The sequence below is a fragment of the Drosophila gunungcola genome, chromosome 3R (genome assembly GCF_025200985.1).
Source record: "Drosophila gunungcola strain Sukarami chromosome 3R, Dgunungcola_SK_2, whole genome shotgun sequence".
NCBI lineage: Eukaryota > Metazoa > Arthropoda > Insecta > Diptera > Drosophilidae > Drosophila > Drosophila gunungcola.
This window is the reverse complement of record NC_069139.1, coordinates 21,794,417-21,816,540: the sequence shown is the minus strand read 5'-3', so window position 1 is coordinate 21,816,540 and position 22,124 is coordinate 21,794,417. Positions and strand designations below refer to the sequence as shown.

The following is a 22,124-nucleotide window of genomic DNA, read 5'->3' as shown; positions in this document are numbered from 1 at the left end:
AGAGGATCTTTTACAAATTATAGTGATCAGTCTGTGCCGAAATCAATATAACGAAATTACATGAAGTATTAAATAATTAATACAAATAACTACCAAGTAATTCATATAAACTAAAAACAAGAAATACCTCTTTTTCCAATAACTCAAGAAATGGAAGCGATTTGTGAATTGTGCCCAAATGCGAATAAACAAATATTAATAATAAATAAACTACCAATCGGTGCTTCAGTAAAAAGATCAGTTAGTTAAAACCGCATATTAGGTTTTATTGGTTAATATAAATATATATATATATATATATATACCTGATCGCATCGAAGACTGACTATGGAACAAAAAATCATTTGAAAAAAAAAACAAATTACGTTTTCCTTGGTGATGAAAAAAGTTGACGTTTTAATAATACGTAACAAAATGCCATTGCCTTTAAAAAAATAATTGATTTTATTAAACCCACTTACCTATAACCCCAGGAAACTAAACTGTAGCAAAAGCTACGAAACTGTCATACATAATCTGCCACAATAATCGTATTAAAATAATCCTATAAAATAATAACGAACTAAGGACACGGCTACGGAATTGAATGGCAATCAAAATAAACTAAATTACAAGACTTAGGAATTTCCCGCTTTCCACACCGTCGAGCTTGGGCCAAATGTCTGAGTGTTCGAGCAGCAGCAGATGGCCAAGACCGAGGCCAAGATGGACAGCAGTCAAAAGTCGAGGATGCGGAATGCGAATAGAAATAGGAATTGTGTTAAATCATTTACACTTCCGCTGCTGTTTTGTTTGTGCAATCAATTTAATATTATTTGTGTTATCCACGCTCTGGCCCAAGATCCAACTCGTTCTCCTCCTTGAGGGCATACGACCCAGTCGTCCGGAACATTACATTTGTTTAACATTTGAGTTAACGCTCCATTGGGCCACCTACTCCACTGCCATTACTTATGTATGCCTGGCATTTCTCAAGCTCTGGCTGTAGTCCGACTTCAAGCCCATCTGTTGGCAGAGACAAAACAGCATTTAAATCATTATTCCCGGCCAGACCTGGCCAGATATGGCCAGCCTGGACCTACCTACACCTTGGCTAGCCATCGAGAATCCTTTCAATTCATCCTGCGCGTGTCGTGCATTCGTAAGTTTGCTCGGTGGGCGTGGCCACCCGCCTGGATGGCCATATGTACTCCTTTTACGCCCCACTAAACACCCGCATAAATAAATTTCGTTAATGCCAAATAGTCTGGGGCGTAAAAGAAAGATGAGGTAACACAAGCAGCCGCAGTAGCTGGGAAACCGAGCAAGCGACGCCAACAGAGGTTGGCCAAATGGAATGCCCCAGCTTACACAACTACATGTGCTCAGGTTCCGAAACCTAATTCGCCAGCAAATCTCCAAAAATTCTCACATTATTTTTAAAAGCTTAACACATTTCGTTAGCTCTTTGCGATTTCTTAAAGGTTTATTATCACTTCACTTGGTCATAAGTCAGAAAAAGAAACCAATTTGAAGAAATAGTTCTTTTAAAAATATTTTAATTTGTACGAGATAAAGTAACTTAGATTGCTTGAAATTACTCCTATACATATAAATATATGTATACATATACATATATATATATTTCCCATAAATCTATTTTATTTTTCTCAGTTCTTGAGCTTGTATGCCGAAGTATTTTTATTTCCTTAGGTTTTGAGCCGGATTTTGAGACGGTCGGTTAAAACGGGAACACATTGTTTGGGCAACTAATGCCAAGAGCACCCGCATTACCCAAGCCAACCGAAAACTTACACAAACATATCAAAAACAGGACGCGGCGCAAAACGCCGGCCATAAACTGGGACACGGGCCAGAGCCAGAGCCCGAGAATGTGGGAATACGAATACAAGACCTAAAACGTAGAATAGGACCCAGCTCGACGGGCACATTGTGGGAATATTTAAAATTGGCCACGTGTTGTTATTGCTGCTCAGCTTGCCATACGACATTTTTTGCTTTTAGTTATTTTAGATTGCCCCGACAAGCTTACCGTGGAAGTGCAATTTGAAAATATGTTAACCCAGCGATTTTATGCACCAAAGAACCGCCAGCAACGCGTAGGAGAAGGAGTAGAAGCTATTGCAGCAGTTCGTGTCAAGGCGTATACGCGATATTAACAAGAGCAACAGCCAAGAAGAGCGGAATCCCCGCCGAGGCAGGGATAAATTTACACAGGCTCCAGCGGCCCAACGCCGCCAGACAGCCAATGTGACCCAGTTAAAGCCAACGGATTTAGCTGGCCAAGGACCGCGAACCAAGGAGCCAAATCGGGAGCACGAAACGCGATACACTTCCAATCCCAGACTCAACTCGACACGGAGCAAGGATTATCAATTTGCTTGGCACTTTAATGGAGCTGGCCAAGATGCCGGGGCCCCTGATCCTGCTGGCTCTGCTCATCTGCCTGCCGGGTAAGCTGCGTCAAATATGAAATTATTTCTCACGATACATTTGTCGCATATTAAATGACTCGCTCCCCATTCCCTCTTCCTTTTCCCGAATCTTTTTCTCATGTTTTCATGGAAAACAATTTGATATGCGCGGCTTAAAAGCATTTTGTGGGCGAATTTAAGGCATTTGCTGCCGTACATCCTTGGCCTTTGTGCATATTTTAGCGCAGACTGTCTGAGGTGAAGAGAAAGGTGCGCGAGGGAATGAAGCTTTACTTGGGAATTTTTTGCTTAGTTTGTCAGGGTCAATTTAAATTATGTTGGTATTTTTGCAACGCGGCTTATTCTGGCAGAAATTGAAGAAATTTGTATTCTGAGCCCCAGATTTACACATCATATGGTACTTTAACATTTTTGGCTTTTAAACATCAAAAGCTATGTTTGCAATACTTGGTTTTACCAACCGTTTTAACATGGACACTTAAAAACAAAACTAAACTTAAATAGAAAATAAAAATATTATAACCAAAATGGGTGAAAAAAAAACCTCAAAACCAATGAAATTAGAGCTTCCGATAAAAAAAACAATCTGAACGATTTGTAAGGGATGGCTTTAAGCCAACATTGCAATCGCTTACAACGCTTGAGCAGTTAACTTTTCCCATCAATTAATGGTTTGCCAAATTGTCCACGATTTGTACCTTTCCCTTGCAAAAGGAATTTATAAAAACCTCTGAGAGAGTCCTTGGGCTACAATGCACGGCAAATAAAAGCCGAAAATGGACTGAAGGAAACAAGAGAGAGAAAGGTAATTAAAATCAAAATGGCAACATGAAAAGGCAGAAATTGCTAAACTGAAAGTTAAAACTAAAGCATAACGAAAGTGACTCTCGACATTTTCATCAATGAACCAAACTCGATCAAACGCTGCGCTCCCCCCACCTGCCCATCAGAATTTTGTTTTTTCAATAGAAAAGTTTGGAAAAAACTGCAGCAAGGCCGAGTGAAGGGGAAAATTTCCATGGGGGGAGGGGCAGGGGCCAAAACTATGGCGGGGCGCCTCTGGATGCCTTAAATTGTGTTAAAAGCTCGCAACTTTGGTATCCACCCCCAAGCTAACCCCTTTTTTTTTTTGCTCTTTGCCTCCTCCTCGCAAGCTGTTCGATTCTTTTGGCCATGAAAGTGATTGACGAAACGCTTGAGGAGATTCAGCCAATTGAACGGGAAATAACAACAATCAGGGTAGCAAGCGGGGCAGAAGGATGATTGGGGGTAAGCGAAAAGTGGGAGAGCAAAAAAAGTTAAAAACTTTTACTTTTGTTTAATCAAATTCAGCTGCCCAGTTGAGCATCATTGAATGCTTGTAGCGAAAAGTGAAGTAACTCGAAAGGGCCCGCCCAAAACGGACCCAACTCAACCGCAGGTTCTGCCCCCGCCACTCGAAAGCCCCCTTTTGTTGGCTTTTTGGCCGTATTGCCTTGCGGTAGCGATAAGTTGCTCAAGTCTCGGGTTATTTTCCCACGAGATGCCTCTTGGTTAGCCGCCAAAGTGGCACGCCCGACTTAAACGCTTAACAACAATTATTACACAAAGTTACGGCCATCCCCGTCCTTCTGGTCCTGCTCGTCGACCTGCTACTGTGCTTTCATCATTATGGGCGAAAACTAGGCTGGCATTTTGATGAGAGTGTCCGGCCGAGAGTCCTGTTGGCATCGAGTTAACTCGAGGTGGAGGCGAGAGATTACGCCGCTCCATAGCTGCGGCCGGGCGCCTTGGGGTTAAGCCAATTTCCACCATCATCATCACCATCAGCCTCAGTATTAGCCTCATCATGCCGGCAACATGCCCATCATAATTAGGAAAAGTGTCGAAATGTTGTCAGCCCGAGACGGACACAACGGGGGCGCGCCCCGGTCATCAGTCAGCCCGCAGGGGCAACACACTGAAAGAAACGCAAATTGAGAAGATTTCGAAAACATATAAAGTTCTATTAAAATAAGCTACTGTTATAAGATCAATTGATCAACCGTATAAAACCACCTTCTTTAATAAGAACACAGAAATCTTTTTGTAATTTGTTTTAGAGGTATAAGTGTATCTCTTAATAACAGAACTCGCACTATAAATACTTATATATAAAGATGGTAATTAATTAAATTTTAACATGGTTGTATATTTTAATTTTTTTTAAGCACCAAAAAGGCATTTAAATTTTTAAATTTAAACCTAACTTTTTTCTAAAAAAAAATGTTGAGCTTTTTTGTTAAGCCTCTTGGTTAAAATGTAATTCAGTTTCAAAAACTACAAATTAAAAAATGTCTCTAAAATACTAGCTGGCGTTTATCTATGATATTTCAAATGTTTGCTCCTAAAGGAGTGACAATATTTGAATATTCAAAAAACATTTGTAAGTAGAATATCAATTGATTTTGAAAAGGGCTTAGACAAAACTAAGTGCAAGGTCACAATCATTTAAAAATCTTGTGGGTACTTGAGATACTTTTTGATACGAATTTTATGAGCTTGTCAATGCTGGCATTTTGTACTTTTTAGGAAAGGTTTTGTAATTTTTTTAAAGAAATATCACATAATGAATAGATATATATAAATAACGCCATTAAATTGTTTAAATGTTAAAAGGAAGAGAATATCATGATATAATAGGTTTCGAGCTTTCCATATCATGACCGAAAGACAGGGTTACAAAAATTAAAGTCAAATATTTCCCAAAAGGCTTCACCCTTTCAAATTAATTTTAGCGGAAAATTCCGCGCTCATCTGAGATTTTTCGCATAGTTTTTCTTTCATTCTTGATGCCTTTGTTATTGTTGGCATAACAATAACGGAAGCAAACAAACAAAAACAAGCAACTACGCAACAATAACAGCGGCAGACAAACTTAGACTCCGGCGAACTCAACTCGCTTCCGGCCGAGGAAAGTGTAGAGAGGCGTTTGATTAAAACACTTTCGACTAAAAATGCCCGCGGGACTTGGGAGCCTGCTCGGTTAATTTTAGTGTGAGGAAGCAGCTCAAGTTTCCGTGCAGTCCCAGCAACTTTCCCCCGTTCCCGGGTCAATGAAATTCTGCATGATGAGGCTCATTTTATGTGTGAGAGTTTTCCCCATCCGCTTTTCCCCGCCCACCCAGACTCATTACGCAAGTTTTCCTCCATCCTCCATCAAGTGCTCGACTTGATTTCCTTCGTCCCCCATCTCTTTGTGTCCCCTTTATTTTTATTTTTTACTCTTGCGCACAATTTGTTTTTACAGTGGCATGGTACGGAGGGTGCTGTGTTCGTGTCTGTTTTTACAACTTTTTAGTTTGCGACTTTGTCTTGGCGCGAAGAGATTAAGCAAATTTTTGAAGACTCCGCCAGTTGTCGCGTGTCCTTTATATTTTTTTTTGTCCGTCCCCAAACATCCTTAATACCCCTATGCAGCGCTGCCCTAAATAATAATTTTTTTCGTAATAATTTCAGTTTATTATTTTGTTTTCATTTTTTCCTTGCCCTGGCCCTGTGCCTCGGACTTTCAAGTAATTCTCCTGTTTTATTGCACTTTTTTATGCTGTTTTGATTTGTTTCATCGCCGGCTGACACGCCCTTCTGTTCGCTGGCGACTGCCCCGAAAATCCTCGCCCTTTTCCGAGTGCCTTGGACCGCCAGACGGCAGCTGTTGGTTTTTATATGTTTTGCGGGCAAATCAGTTGAAGCATCTTACAGTGGTCCAAAAAAGGAGAGCCAGGCAATTTAATTAAATAACAGCTAAGACTGCTTTATAGCTATGAATTACAAAATTTTAAAATAAATTATAATATACAAAAGGTGTTTAGCTATTTTAAAGGAATTCTTACAGTAATTTGTATATTAGTATTAAGTAAAAGCATTTAAGCAAAGACAAGATTACCATACCACTGCCAACTTTTTTTTATAGTACTGAAACATTTTTCAGAACATAATTTCAAAAAGTTTTTTTTATAAACATATGATTTATTTATGATAAGTTGAAATGTTCAAAACAATTAAACATTGCAACAGCTTTTCTAAGTTTAAGAAAAATTTAGAAAATATAAGATAAAAACAAAGTATAATGCAAGTATCGAGTATGACTGCATTTGAAAAAGAAATATAAGGCAAAATAACTAGGCAACTTGACGCTTAATTAAACTTTTCGCTCTCCCTTTTAGTTCATTGCCCACTGTGCTCGGAAGGAAATGGAATTTTTGTAACTTTATTATAATCAAGTTGTCTGCAGTGCATCATTAGTGCAGGCAATTAAAAAGTTTTTTATATGCAATCGCTTTATCTTTATTGCACGTACACGAAGCATAAACATAAAACATGATAACGCACACACACTGTCGCACAGACACTTTCGCCCACACGCACACAAACAAAGGGAGAGAGTCACACGGACACACGGACTCGCACGACTTGGCAGGACTCGTTAAAAGAGGCTTCGAGAGTTTTGCATTTACTTTGAGCCCGGCAAATTACGCTGAACTTGATTAGGAAATACCGGCACCCTCGACTCCACTCTGCTTTGCTCAATTCCACTCCAAGTTCGATGGCTGTCGAAGAGCACTTGATGGCTCCGATTTCTCTCTGTGTATCTGTGTGATCTCTGTTCATTAGCTAATTAAGACCAAGTTAGACACACACTGTGCTGTGTATTGGAAATATAACTAAAAGCAGTGATTTGAGTGGTTCGACTTAAAGATACTCGGTACATACTGCATTTTATAAAAATGTGTTTCCTATCTCTAGGAACTTCAGCACCCATCACATCATTTTCCATCATATTAACTGAGGGAAGTGATTGTTTTAGCTATTTGAGTTTCAATACAGATAACTAAGCTTTATGGACTCGTCTGTTAATTATATCATTCTCTATTTTTCGATTTTGCAATACGATTACACACTTGTTTAATCTGTGAGTACAGAGTAAAAAGTTTCATTCAATTTACATTAAAGTGGAAGAAGTTATTGCCAAACCTTTGGAAGACTCTTTTATCAATATGCTACCAAGTATTTTCCGAACCCTTAGCTCACCCACGCACTTTTACTTTCGCTTTCCCTGGCTGTTTCTATCTATGACTTTCAAAAAGTTTCGAGCGAAATTTATGGCTCCAATTTAGCAAATTTACGCGTTGCAAGTGTATGGGAAGCTGCAACCAGCAATCTGCATCCGGGGAAGCCCCAAAAGCTTAGGAATCGTATGTCAAAGTCGTATAATTTATTGTCGATTTTCGTGTATATTTTATTGCGATTTCAGGTATAGCGCATTGGCCCTGAACTGAGGCGTGGCCCAGTTTTCTGCACTTTCCACACTCATCGCCTTATGAGTTGCCAAGGTTTCCGAACAACAGTGTAAAAGCAATTATCAGCTTTTGGTAGGCCAGACACTCCTTACAAAGTTTTCTGTCAATGAAAGCGCCACTCCACTCCAAGTACATGCAAATCAATTCAAGTTCGTAATTAGCTAATTAATTTCACTTGCGCCGAAACTCAAACTTTCTCCCCATTTTGGGCTTAGGTGGGCAGCCGAAAAGTGAAGATTAATTTATTGAACAAAAATGTCGGGGCCGTAAATCGTTTTAATTGTCGTAACGAGTATTCAAGATAAATGGGGATCGTGGCATTTGAAATATATATCTGAGCCGCTGGAGGGGACAGCGGACAGAAAACAAAACACTAAGTCATTAATTTCCACTCACAACCTATTCATTTTCCCTTTTTTCTCCCATTATCCAGCCATCAGTGGGCAGTCGGAGGAGACATCAATATTAAACAGCAATGGAACAAATGGGCGAGCATTTCAAAGGACTCAATCAAGGCGCGAGGCATTAATTCCGGCGACAACACAAATGGCCCAGGCGGCGGACAAAGCCAGCGCGTTTGGGGCAACAATGGCTGCAGCTTTGGATGCAGCCCCATCCTCATCGCATCGCTCCCGCAACAATGTAGCCATTAATAACATTAGCAACAATGGCGATCAGCGGCTGACCGCTGCCCTCGAGGCGAATCTGATTATGAGCAATCGGAATATCCAGGAGCAGCACAGCTACAGAATCACGCAGGACACGCAGGGCACCATGTCTGCAAGAGCCGCAGCTACGATTGTGCTGAATGCAACTTCAGCCGAAGCCACCGCTGCCGCACCAGCAACAACAATAACCACAGAGGCTGCCACAACGACGCCAGCAACAACAACACCAACAACAACAACGAGGCGAACAACCCGTCGCCCGGTGGCAACAACAACGCTGAAGCCACCGCCAACAATAGATGATTACCAGACAATAATTAGCCAGGCCGGTACCCATGCCTACCTGCCATGCAATGTAAGTTGATCAACTACACCGAGCAGAAAAGAGCTTCTTGCTCTGAAAATTTAGACCATAGATTTATGTATTTTATTAAGTCCATTCGGTAACTAATGGTGAAAATTAATCGATAGTATTTGAAGCCAAAAATGTTCATGCAGGCACATGCTGTTGAATTAACTCAGAGCTATTTTCTTATTTACAAATCAATACTAAAAGTTGGCGCTTTTATATTTGAATTCTGAATGATAACAAACAGCAATAGTCTAGCTAGTTAAATGCGAATCGTTTAAGTAGAAGATTAGAGTTGACAACTAACTGATTATCAAAAGAACATTTTTTGCCAAGCAACTTTATCCGGATTACTTATATTGTATGAATATGCTCAGCTTGGAAATTGAATTTTATTATACTTACACTTGCATTAAAATTTTAAAGGACAATCAAGCATTGTTAACTGTTTTAAATAAGTGCACAATATTCGTTCATACGTTTTAACCCATTAAACATTTTTTCCTGTGTGAATTCCCCTGGCGGTCCCTTTAATTAGGCAGTGGACCCGATCAGATTTCAGTGTTGAACTCAGAATGGGAATGGGAATGCTGCCAAATCGACTCATGAGCACACAAAACACTGGAAGTCATAATTGGGGAAAATTTGAGGTAGATATGGTAGGAAAAATTCATGAAAATTCAATCAACCAGCTCAAGTAAACTCTTTCATGCTCCGTTGTTTACCGACCAATCCATCAGAGAGAAGTTGCACGGAAAATTGTTGACTCTGCAAATATTTACAAAGGCATTTTTATTAATCATTGATAATTTATAATAAGCAGATACTACTGTGCCTTCTCGGTTCAATCAGTTTCCCAACAAAAATAAAGAGGCTGATGGACGAAGGAGCATGTTGTAAAACCCAAGGGACGTGGCATCGATTGGCCCGACTTCCGCTCTCCTTTTTTCGCATTCTAGAGCTTTGAACTAATTTACGCTGGTCGCTGTCGGAACTGAGCGAAAACAAAACCGGAAATTGCCGATGCTGATGTCGATGTCGATGCCGCGCCCTAGCCAAAGGGCATACCTAAGCAGATGGATACACTTGAATAGAGTTTTGCAATTCCGAAAACTTAAAAAAATATATTTGGAAGAGTCTAGGTTAAAAATATCTCTTTGTTGAAAACAGAAAATAAATTAAGTCTTAAGTTGGCAGTCTTAACAAGCCCTCATCGAAAATTTCTAAAGACTACAAGAAGTATTCCTTAGCTATGCGAAACTTATATACTCTTTAGGTATAATATTATGTGAATCATAAACTTTGGAAACAGATCGTTCCTATAACAGCTTGATAATAATATTGTCTTACGTTTCTTGAAAAATGTCTTTAACGGACAGAAAACTTATAATGATGTTCCTCAGGAACTTGCCACTGCCAAGAAGTGCAGAAGGCGCTGAAGAAGACACATTTTTGTTTGGAATTGCTGAAAAACATTGACCTATATAGTTGACACTATGTACGTTTACACATCCGCTTAGTACATAAGTATATACTTATGTACGCACAAATCGAGGGAAGTAAGAGAGGTCGAGTGGCCTGGCATCCGCTAATAACTAAGTTACCCATCGCTCCTTGGCGCTGTGCCTGCAGCATCCGCTTGGTGCATCGCCACATCCGCACTTCCGCATATCCGCGTATCCGCGATTCGCATTGCAAATTATAATTGGCGCTGCTGGATACTGTCGCTGCCACTGCCAGAGTTACTATTTACTGGTTACTGTTTGGACAGGAAATTACTGCTAAAGCGAGCAGCAGAACTTAAAGTTGCAGGAATAAATATTCCGCCCAACTGACGGCTGCAGATGCACAAACACAGACGGGAACACACTCGCCTCAGATGCTTATTCAAAGGAACTCAGTTGAAATGAAAAACTGCGGAATGATGTGGTGTCGAGTTAATTAAAAGATGCAACTGAGCAGCAGCCGTGGGTGTGAAAGGTTATATTTACTTACCTGTGAGTAATGACACAAATAATCCTTTCTTTCCATTTATTTTAGTTTCTTTGCAAATCTGTTTTTTTTTCTGTTTTGATTTCGTTTAGAAGTAAGGGAGAATTACTTAATCTAATCTTTTATTCATTAAGCTTTTTCCATTAATTTTCTGGAATAAATGCAATCAACAATGTAAATTAATTTCACATAAGAATTTTAATGGTAAACGAAATTATTTAGTTTTCGAAAATAATAAAGAAATTGGTAAACTAATTAATATTACGAAAACTGTAAATTTGTTAACAGTAATTGGCTTCGGGTCTAGCTTAAAATAAATATGCAAACTATCCGTCGGCTAAATGTTTGCTCAATCGTTTGTCCCCTTGCTCAAAGCCGAAAAACAATCTAGTGTAAAATATTTACTAGATAATTTCAGTACATACACACAATCTCCGATTTCGCATATACGCTTATGGCTGTTGGCACAGCGCATCGGGAATATACATATTTATATGCCCGGAATAATCTTCAAATCTGCTTAAACCTAATCAATTAATAATACGTTTTAAGACCTTGGGCGTCACAAAGAAATCAGCTGAAGGATAACTGGTCGGGCGGGGTGTTACAAGGAGATTGAAAGGAACCCCAAAATTGTGCAGGGGGAAAGCCACAAAAGTGCTTTGCCTGCAAGCACTTGAATATTTTTTACCCTGAATCGACAGACTCTCGCTTCCAATTCGCTGACATTCTTTTCTTGCTTTTTTCGGCAACTAAGCGAAAAGTTTTTTCTCATTTTTGTATTTTGTATTTTGTATTTTTGTTGTTGTTGTTGTTTGCTGTTTTTGTGATGTGTTCTTTTGGTGAAGATATGAAAGCAGGCACTTTGAGGTGTATTGTTGTGTGAAACGAAAGAGGAAGACGAGAACGCGGCACAGAAGACAGAGGAGAAACAACAAAATAAAAGAAATTATTTGCAAACAAGTTTAGACGAAAATTCGCAATGTTATGAGCAAACTTTGTTGTCTGCTCGACTGTGATGGAAAACGATGCTCACGCGGATTCTCAAGCTGAATCTGTGGCGGGTGATGACGTCAGTCGAGGGAACATAAAACCCATCGAGCGGAGGAAGTGGAAGTGTCTAGCACTTTGGACCCGGAAAACCCGGTTCGAGTAGGCGATGTGACACACTTTCAGCGGTCTTTGAACTGCAGCTAAAACTAATTAACAATATTTGAATGGCAAACACTCGGGGATCTTGATAAGTGCAGACGGGCCATCACTTTACGGCGGAATTAAACGCAATCTACACAGGCAGCGAAAATTTAAATTAGCTAATGCCAGGCGGGAACCCACTTTCGAATCCTAGTCAGGCCACACAGGGATATTTGTCAGCCGCAAGGACAAAGGAGGCGGAAAGGCAGGAGACCTACTTACGCTTGCCACGTACTCCAAGTCCTGACTTGGCTGCCTGCCCAAGCTCATCGGCCTCACTGGATAAGCATCTTCACTTAATACAGAGTATAATGTCGATGCTCAGCCCGATAATAATGTCCTTAGAGCCGGGACACTCCTGGCGGAGACTGTGGCGCAATTTAATAAACTTCCTCACCGCACAGTGGCTCTCATCGATGACTTTTTTTGATTTTTTCCAGATATCTGGGCAAATCATTTAATACGCAAATTCTGCGTTCTCATGTATCCACTGGGAAGAGATTAATAAAACGGGCTTGCCAATGAATAGGTAATACGTTTTATTATGGTATTCAATAAAAGCAACTGAGATTAAAGGATTACTTGTGAGCTTAAGGCCAAAAAAGAAAATTTGTATCGAGCAAACGATGCCCCTCACTCTGTTTGTAAATAGCATTGGTCTTAAGTACTCATACAATTTTGCAATTTTGTGGCTGTTCAAGAACAAAGCAAATCCCTACACCCAAAAAAAGATTTCATATAAACTTAAACTTTTAAACTATTGGGTATAAAAAATGTATCAATAAGATTAGTATTAATATGGCCTTACACTAGACTTTTCGACTCTTTGGTATATAAATTAAACTTAAAGGTAATGTGGTTATGTGGTTTAGTATTGAATTAATACTTATACTCTATACCACTAAAGTATCAAAATAAAAATCATGTGACTTAAATATAAAGCTCTAGACCAAGAAATAAAACGTATATTTGTAAGTTAAATTATATAGTATTAAATTATTATTTATACTTTATTACCGTCTGTAGTTTATTTTCAGACATTATTTTTAAAATTTAAAATTTCATTTTTTTTATGGACAAAAGTGAGAACAATCGATAGAATAAAATCAATCAAATCTATGTCAATTCTCAATTTTATTAGACAAAAAAATATGTCCATAATGATTCACCTGCAGCAACCACTCCACTACAATGAGCTGATTTGTTGACGAAGCGGAGATGATCATATTCATTTAAAGGAGATGGTTTTTGACAGAACGTGCTCATCCGACAATAACAGCTCGAATGGTGATGTGGCTGGGGGGTGTTTGTGGGGTTTTCAGCGCCACTTCCTTGGCGACGTCCACAACAACAATGGCGGCAACAACAAGCACATAAAACGCAAATGATTATAGTATCTAATCATGACGTTGTCGTCGTCGCCTTGGTCCTTGGCGTTCAGTTCCTCGTTGTCTGGGCCCTGACACCGACAATGTAGTTGATGACAGTGGTTCAAAGGCAGTCATTTGCCTCTGTCACGACGCCTTCGTTTCGGCCAGTTACCACAATAGTCTCCGCTCCAATAGTAAAGCACTGAGAGAACGGGCGAGTTGGCTTGGAGGACTGTGATTTAACCCAGATTTGAGCGCGCTTTGCTCAACTAGTTGTCTATTTGTTTCGGGCCAGTGTAATTAGAGCAAGACATGCCATTTATTGTGGATCCATATTTGAATATGGACATATATACCTGATAGTGGGTGGAGGGCTTTGGGCCACTTCCGTATCGATGACTGGCAATTTAATGTGTATTATTTTGTTTTTGCTGCTCGGAGGCTGCCTGGGCAAATTGCCACTAAATTATTACTGCCATTATTGACAGAAATGAATCGTCGTTTTGTTATCGTAATTGTTTACCGCCCTGGCAGGGACCCACGTCCCCCTTTCACCGGAATCGCCTCGTGAAGTTTACCAAAGTATAAACAGCTGAGGTAGGGCAACGCAAACAAGGCAAAGTTCTGCTGACATCATCATCATCTCACTGACCAATCCCCAGGGTCGGGGAGCCGGGATTTACTGTTTGAATTGCTTTTTGTGCGGGGATAATTGAATTAATTTTAAAAATTGAAGCCCCCATTCGAGTGAATTCGCGATAATTGAAAGTAAACTTGCTGTCTCATTTGGGCAGGTCAAGCAACTGGTGAAAAAGCCGATATCCTGGCTGCGGATGAGGGACGGCCACATCCTTACGGTGGACCAGACCACCTTCATCGCCGATCAGCGCTTCCAGTCAGTCTTCTCTCCGAATCCCGAGCGTTGGTCGCTGCAGATCAAGTACGTGCAGCTCAAGGACGAGGGCACCTACGAGTGCCAGGTGTCCACGGAGCCCAAGGCCAGTGCCATTGTCCATCTAAGGATTGTGGGTGAGTATGGATGGTGTACCTGGTATTTCGAAGCATACTTATTGGGGCAAACAAATAGTGTGGATGCTCGTAAAAGTCTATTAAGAATTGTCAATTAATTATCTGAATTATTATCTGAAGATATTTGTTAGAAAAAAAAATAGGTTTAAAAGTGTATCTTTATACAATGTCTTGCCTGCATCGATGAAAAAATAGAACAGTAAAAACGAATATCTGACCATAGAATCAAGATGGTATTATGATGATGTATTATACTCGTATTTAAAATAACTAAAACCAGCAGTAGTAGAAAATCTATTCGAAAATTGATAGAAGGTTTTATATTGTTTAAAAATTTAACTGGTGTACGTAGTGTTTAAGTTCTTTTGTACAATGTCTGAATCATTTTGTAATAAACTTTAATTTTTGGGCGTCAAAGAGTTTGGCAACTAAAAACGTCCTTTCTTTAAATTATATTTCTCCTGTCAAAATCAATAGCACAATGGTTATATATGTCCCAAGTAAACCAATATCCAGACTCTCTAATTCACTGTTCAAACATTCCACTGACCCATTGGCCTTCAGCCGCCAAAACTGGTGCCAAAATCAAAATCAAAACCCGAAATCAAACTCAAACCCTGACCACACCTATAAATCTGCAATGGCAGAGACAATAAATCAATGACCGTTGCACTTTCGAAAGCAAACCCGTGATGTGTGTGTGAGTCATTGCACTGACTACATGCAATTCACTTTCTCCCCCTCACTCTCCCTTTGCAGAGCCGAAAACCGAATTAATTGGCGAGTCAACGCGACATGTGAAGGCCGGAAGTCAAGTGAAATTGCGTTGCATAATTAGCCAGGCTCTGGAGCCGCCGCTTTTCATTAATTGGTTTTACAATCAGAAGCAAATCTATTTGCATAATCGTCGCGGTTGGCGTACGGAAATTGAACGCATCGATCTGCCACCGGAAGTGCCAACCACCACAACCACCACTACGACAACAACAACCTCCACAACCACCACCACGGCAGCAACACCATCAACAGTAACCACAGGATCAGCGACATACCATCCTCAGAGTCGCTTAATGGTTTAGTAGCCATAACACGTTCGTATATCTTAGATGCCATATCCCAGAATGATGTGGCTGTGGCGGGAGTGGCTTTTGGCACTGAGACATCAACAGCTCAGCTGCTCGCCGAGGTGGATGCCACATCTTCGACTTCGGGGACGACGACAGGAGCAGGAATCCTCTCCTTGGCCGTTGCAGCATCCTTGGCATCCGCGGAAGCAGTAGCAGCAGCAACAACTGGAGCAGCAACTGTTGTCACGACAGGTGACTCCACAGCAACAACCACCTGGCTGACAACAACGGAGGCGGCAGCAACAACTGCCGCCACAACGACAACAACCATGCTGCCAAGCAGCAGTTTCATTAAGCAGATAACAGTAAGTGGCTTACCACATTCCGGCCCTCCCAATTCTCTCACTACAAAATGCTCCCCATTAAATGCCTTTTCATTACGCAAATTGGCGTGAATGCGAGGCAGGTAAAATAATTTTTATTAAATTCTTATTGTCAACGTTTGTCAAATTATAATTTTTAATATGGCCCCAGGAGTTCGCGCCTGCCACACTCGATCTTGTCTGTTGACTGTCTCGGTGGATGCATAATATTTCCCTTATAAGAACAGTACAGCTTATATAACTGACTCAAAAGTAGATTTTAATCGCTTAATTTCTTGGTTGCCTCCTTAGACCATAACAATGCATTTGCTTATATCAAATCGTGTTTAGTTTAATCAGCCATTTCTCTTTTTTTTAATTCTCTACTTTTATAAATAAAAGGCACTACTCTTCTTAACTGCTTCCTAAAATAAAACTTAATATTTTTTATAACGAATCGCTTATTTTAACATGCCAACATAATCGACCACAACCTATTATCATTACTCTATTAAATTTTGCAAATGTGGATCTACCTTTTTTGTATATATTTATTGAAATCTTAAAAAAAACTAAAATCAATTAATTTTAATTTTTTTGTACTGTACCTTTATTTATTTATGCGTTCTGTGAGAAAAGTTAATGTTTTAACTCTTTTGGTTGACCTTAGCGAAGCCTGACTGTACCTGTACCCATATATGCGTGCCTCTGTCTGAGTGTGCTCTTATTATATCATTGCAGACGGCTTCTCTCATCATTCCGGCCGTAGTCAAACTGGATTCCGGCAACTACACGTGCAGCCCCTCGAACAGTGCGCCCCGCACCATCGTGCTCCACGTGCTGAACGGTAAGGAGGTGCAAACGGGCGGTGATTGAGTGGGTGGTGGGTGGTGGAGGTGAGGTCATTGGCGGGCGGCCTTAACTGTTTGTCTGCCTGTACGGCAGGGCAATTGAATTAAGTTTTCATTTAGCTTAATTGAATTTTATTCGGATGCGTTTGTGTTTGGCCTGACTTTTGATTTTCGCGAAATATCCGCACAGTGGGGCAAGAATCCCGAAATCAATCCCGCCAATTATGAATGTAAATTTAACTTACCGAAACCGAAAGTATGACAGCAAATAGCCGCCGAAAGCTCAGCGAATTTAACAAAATGGTTTGTTTTCGTTTTTTAATCCCCACCAACCACTGTTCTGGCCATTTGAGAGGTTTTTATTTTGTTTACACAATTTCCGACAATAGCAAACACAATGGCAGCGAAACGAAATGAAACCAAAAACCAAACCAAACCGAGAGACTCGGGACGAGCAAAGGAACAGTTGCAGTTTTATTGTTATCTCGAAATGGCCACAATTGCGTTATTTGCTCAATGTCCGCCAGGCAACATGGACACTGTTGAGTCCAAGAACCAAGGACATCCACAACAATGACAGAGATGCTGGGCACTACGATGACTGACCTATAAATGTCGCTACGTAATGGCTAGCTATCTGTCCAGTTTTCCATCTCACTCTTTTCTATTGGTCTCTTTGTTGGCTTACACAGAAAAAAAAAGAAAACAAAATAATCACGTAAAATAATATTCTTTTTTTTTAACCCATTTGTCATATTATATTGCTGAGATAAATATTTTATTGCTGAGATACATAATTTTAATAGATAAACAATAGAATGTTTAATGAGCAATAACAAAGTATTACTTTTTCCTTTTTGTGGTAAACCTTTTCCCGAAATTTACACATTACTTGATTGTGTTTTGATTACCTGTTAATAACAACATTTTTGTAATTTCCAAACAATATATAAATTATTCAGCAATTTACTGAATACAATATGATATAAAAGGTAAACTCAATCGTGTTTTCCATAATTGTCTTTGAAATTAACAGTCTTTTTTTCTTTTGTGGAATGATGCAATCGATTATAAATTTGCATCTTTTTTCAGTGTGTGCTTGTTGCCACACAATTCCGCTTGCATTTAAATCGTTTGTCCATCACTCCCGCCGGCAATGTTGTCATTCCTATTTCTGATCCACTTCCTGTTCCTGGCTGTCAGCTCCGACATGTGCTCGTCGGGGTCTCAGCTTGTGTTTGTGTTTGTGTTTGACTGCTATTTGTAGCCTGTCGTTTTCCGTTTGGACTGGAGCACGCTACTTAAAGGCACTTCAGCAGATGACAATACGGTTCGACAGTGCCGAGTGCTCACTCACACTCACACTGCGATCCGGCAAAACAAATGCCGAGCGATTGTGACTGATGACACCTGACGAAGGACAAGGACTCGCAGCAGGATTTTCAGGCAGACAGGTACAAGTTTGTCGTAGGGCGGGGGCTGAGTGACGATTGTCGTCGGGCCACAAATAATGGCCAAAAAAATGGCGGCCTGTCTGCGGGGAACTTTCCAGGGAGGAAGCTACCCTCGAGTGGTGCTTCTGTCTAGGTCAGAAAGGGCAAACAATTGTCAAGGAATGCATGCCGGGATTTTAAAATTAAATTTACAATTTAATTTGCTGTGAAATGGCCGCAATGTGGGGCGAGAGCAAACATCATTCATAACAAGGAATTAATGTATTTTTAATATTCGACTAATTGACGCAGATAAAAGAACGGCTTACAGCGAGTGTTTTTTTTTTGTTTTTTTTTTTTTTTTTTGCTGTTAAGCTGGGCAAATGAGTGAAAGCATTTTAAAGCCGGGGATAATGAAAAACAATGCTCCAGAGATATGTGTGGGCCTGGGCGTGGGCGTGTGTATGCTTGGCTGAGTGCCAGACAGTAATGAAATTTCAGGCAGAAGAGAGCCCTACTTTGCCCCCACTTTGCGCTTTTTACATAATTTTAATAATATTTTCCACGAATCATGTGCAAGTGCGAAAAGGTTAATAAACTTAATGTCAGTGCTGCCGCACAATAGTTGTGGCATATAACAAATTTCGTTGTCGTTGCCGGTGCCGTTCGTTGCGTTGGCGCATCGTTGTGTCATGACAAATGATAATTAATAACTTAATAATATTATCATTTATTTATTCAGGGATTTTTGTTTTAATTGCACTTTTTTCTGTGATTTATTAAATCAGCTAGGCTGGCCCTAGCCCTGGCCCCCGAATCTCGACCCCTTTCGGTGGCATAATTAATTTGCTTATTCATTCGCACTCGCCCCGTCGCTTTGTGAAGTGGCAATGTCAGCGTGCGGTTGGCTTTTAAATTTATTCAAGTTTAATTATTTTAAATAAGTAATTTTGTGCACACATATTCGACAAGCTGCCCCCCCATTGCATAAATGATTCTGCAGACCACAGCGCGTTTTAGACTTATTTTCTGATGACTCGCATGATTTGGTTACCGTTGCCGTCGGAAACACACAGTGGTTATGGTAATTGATACCAGGAGGGTAAACGAGGAGGAGCCAGTGCTGCGAAACTAATAATTAGTTTGGCTTAATTGTGGTTAGCTTGTCGACTCCATAGTGACATGAAAACTTTCAAAAGATAAAATCATTAATCTTGTTAGGCTAAGGTTAAATTAACAGCATGGAACTCCTAATAACATTAGAAAACAGCTTTGGGAATAATGAAATTAGAGTTTGATTGTTATTTTTGGGTCTAACGAGCTGTCCAGGCGATCTGGTGCATTCGGTTTATTTCAAGGCAGTGTTTATGCAGTTTCAATATTTGCCATGAGCGCATTTCACGTGGATGCCGCAAAAGTCCATCAACTGTATTAGCCATACACAAATTTTGTGAATCGCCCACATGAGTGTGCATAAACCTCATGCATTCGCACAGAGACCCACTCATGTTTGCTGTTCAATTCCTGAATAGAAATATTTAATTACAATGGCCACTTTATTTATCCATTCGAATGTGGACCGGAGTCGTGTTCTGGGTGGATTTAATTTTTAGTCAAAATTGGATGTGATGGTTGCGGGGATTCGGTGCGATTTCGGTTTGGGAAATTGGGTGGATCGCAGTGTCATTATTGAATTAGTTTTTGCATCCATGGCGGGATTTATGCCGGTGCCAGTGCCAGTGCCAGTGCCTAAAAACCGCAAAACTCTGTGCTCTCAAATAACTTGTTCCATTCCGTTCTGATCGGCAGGTGAATATTCCGCCTCGGCCATTAAGTCGGGCAGTGTCAGCTGGAGTGCGCTAATTGGATGTCACGGCTATTTGCACTGGCGGAATGTTTCAACGCTTCTGACACTTTTGTGGATTATTAAATTTGCACTGGCCAGGGACATCTGCCAGCCGAGTGTCAGCAGAGCCACCGCAAGGACATCGGGCGCAGGAGCATCAGGAGCATCAGGAGAAGGAGGTGCAGGACCCAAATCAGGGGTCGGCTTCATCAGGGACAGCAGCTCAATTAGTGCCACCAAAGTGGCGGAGGACAAGACTTGAGTTGTATTCAGGCCCTCGCCTGGTTCCTTGGATTTTACGGTATAAATGAGGATACAAACTAAGATTTTACTCGATTTAAATACATATTATCACAGAGTAAGAAGGGCACCCATCACGAAGGCAATATATACAGGACGACATCCTTGAATTAGTTTAATACGCATACTCGATTCATTTTTGCTATTCCATCTGAGTGTAAATTAATGTTGAAAGTCACGCTTAGGTTCCGGCATATCGTATGTTTTGAATAAACCTTGCAAGAATTGTGTAAATAGATTGCACAGAATTCGCCTTTAAGAGATAAGACCATTTTCCTTTCTGTTAATCAATTGGAATCTGCCATGGTTGTATCATATATAAGTTTACAACAAATTTGGAGTGATTGAGATTTCAAATAGAAACCACTAACTAATTCACAAGGCAGCTGGCCTTTAAGAAAGTTTTATGGAATTAAATCTAACAGCTCACTCATTAGCGCAATGACGACTAAATGGGGAATAAAATAATTTAAAATTTTTTGGTTTCCTTAAGCTATAAATTGTAAATATGTATGTATAACTTCAGATATATGTATGAATATCCCTGATTTATTAAGACTTAAAATCCATTTATATGCATAAAGAATAATGATAAATGAATATTGAATAACAGTGTAAATAAACGGGTGTTACTGCGTTCCATTCAAATAAATAACCAAAGCAAGCCAAAAACTAAATGTAAACATTAGTTAGTATATAAAAGACTTACTAAAATTTTAGACGCAGCCAAGCCAAGAAAAAACCAAAACTTAATCAACTAAATAAACAGAAATGTAAGGAGTTGCTCCAACGTTGCGTATACTTGATTTGCAACATCAAATTTTATGGGAATGCGAATGAAAAATTAAATGAAATCACAACTCAATGGGAATGATATGAAGTGTTTGCAATAATTCTTAAGCTATAATAAATAAGTGAAATACAAATAAATAAAATACAATTTCTTCAATGGATTCAAATCGATTATTTTTTAAATCAATTTGTACATGAATACAATTTTTGTTTTCTTCCCAGTATACACACTTGTTAACTAACTTGTTTTCTAATTAAAGTTTTGACAGGCTAGAATACAGGAAAGGCTTTCCTAAAAATGCATTCTGTCTTTTCTTCCTGGCCCAAGTCAGACAACTCATATATTCAAATGTCGCCTCAGAATTGCTGACAAGTTTGTTAAATATTCATTCATGACTTTGCCGCTATCCACACACAGCCGTAAATGGTCCAGAAAAAAGGGCAAGCAAAAAAAAAAAAAGGACACAATATATTCTTACTAACAACGCATTAAACTGATGCAAGCCCGGCGAGTTTGGCAAACCAACTGGATGTCAAAATATTTCCAACCCACATAGCCCAGCGTGCAACTTTTGTTGAAATAAATTCAACAGTAATTTTCTGTGGTTATTGGGCAGGAAGAAGGCGTGGCCATGCATAAGCCAACTGTGCTAGATATGATTCAGTTTATTACTTGTTCAATTCAGCAGTCGATGGCTTTTTGTGAATTTTAAAGTATGCACTCACACATTGTGTTAAAATTAATTTTATTACCCCTTTATGCGGAAAAAGCTTATATATTTTTATGTGTAATTAATGCTAATTTGTCTTAATGGAATTATAAAAACTAGTCGAACCAATTAGATTATTCTCTTTTGCATTTTTTGTTGATACACCATTACTCAGCTTAATAGAGGTATTTATCATCATATTAAAGTGCCAGAATTTGTGCATTAGCAAACCTAGATTCTGAGAGCCTGAAAAATATTAGCATCACGAGAGTTTTGAGGCAGGTCGGTCTTGAAAGGAAAATGGGATGTATAAGCAGAGAGAAAATGAAAATGAAAATCGTTTGTGGCATTTGTTTCAACAAGCGTACGCAAAGTGGTTGACAAGCCGAGAAAAGTGGAATGATGCAG

At 39.7% G+C, this 22,124-nt stretch overlaps 1 protein-coding gene across 1 annotated transcript; it reads left to right on the top strand.

Moving 5' to 3' along the window:
* Positions 1-43: 43 nt before the first annotated feature.
* Positions 44-21,161, top strand: LOC128266340 (serine-rich adhesin for platelets). The gene is given in 8 exon segments (XM_053002797.1): positions 44-65; positions 2,005-2,453; positions 8,187-8,776; positions 14,121-14,355; positions 15,115-15,399; positions 15,402-15,787; positions 16,526-16,631; positions 19,878-21,161. Coding segments are annotated over 7 exon segments (1,962 nt in total). The 5' UTR covers positions 44-65; positions 2,005-2,392; the 3' UTR covers positions 20,177-21,161.
* Positions 21,162-22,124: the final 963 nt, after the last annotated feature.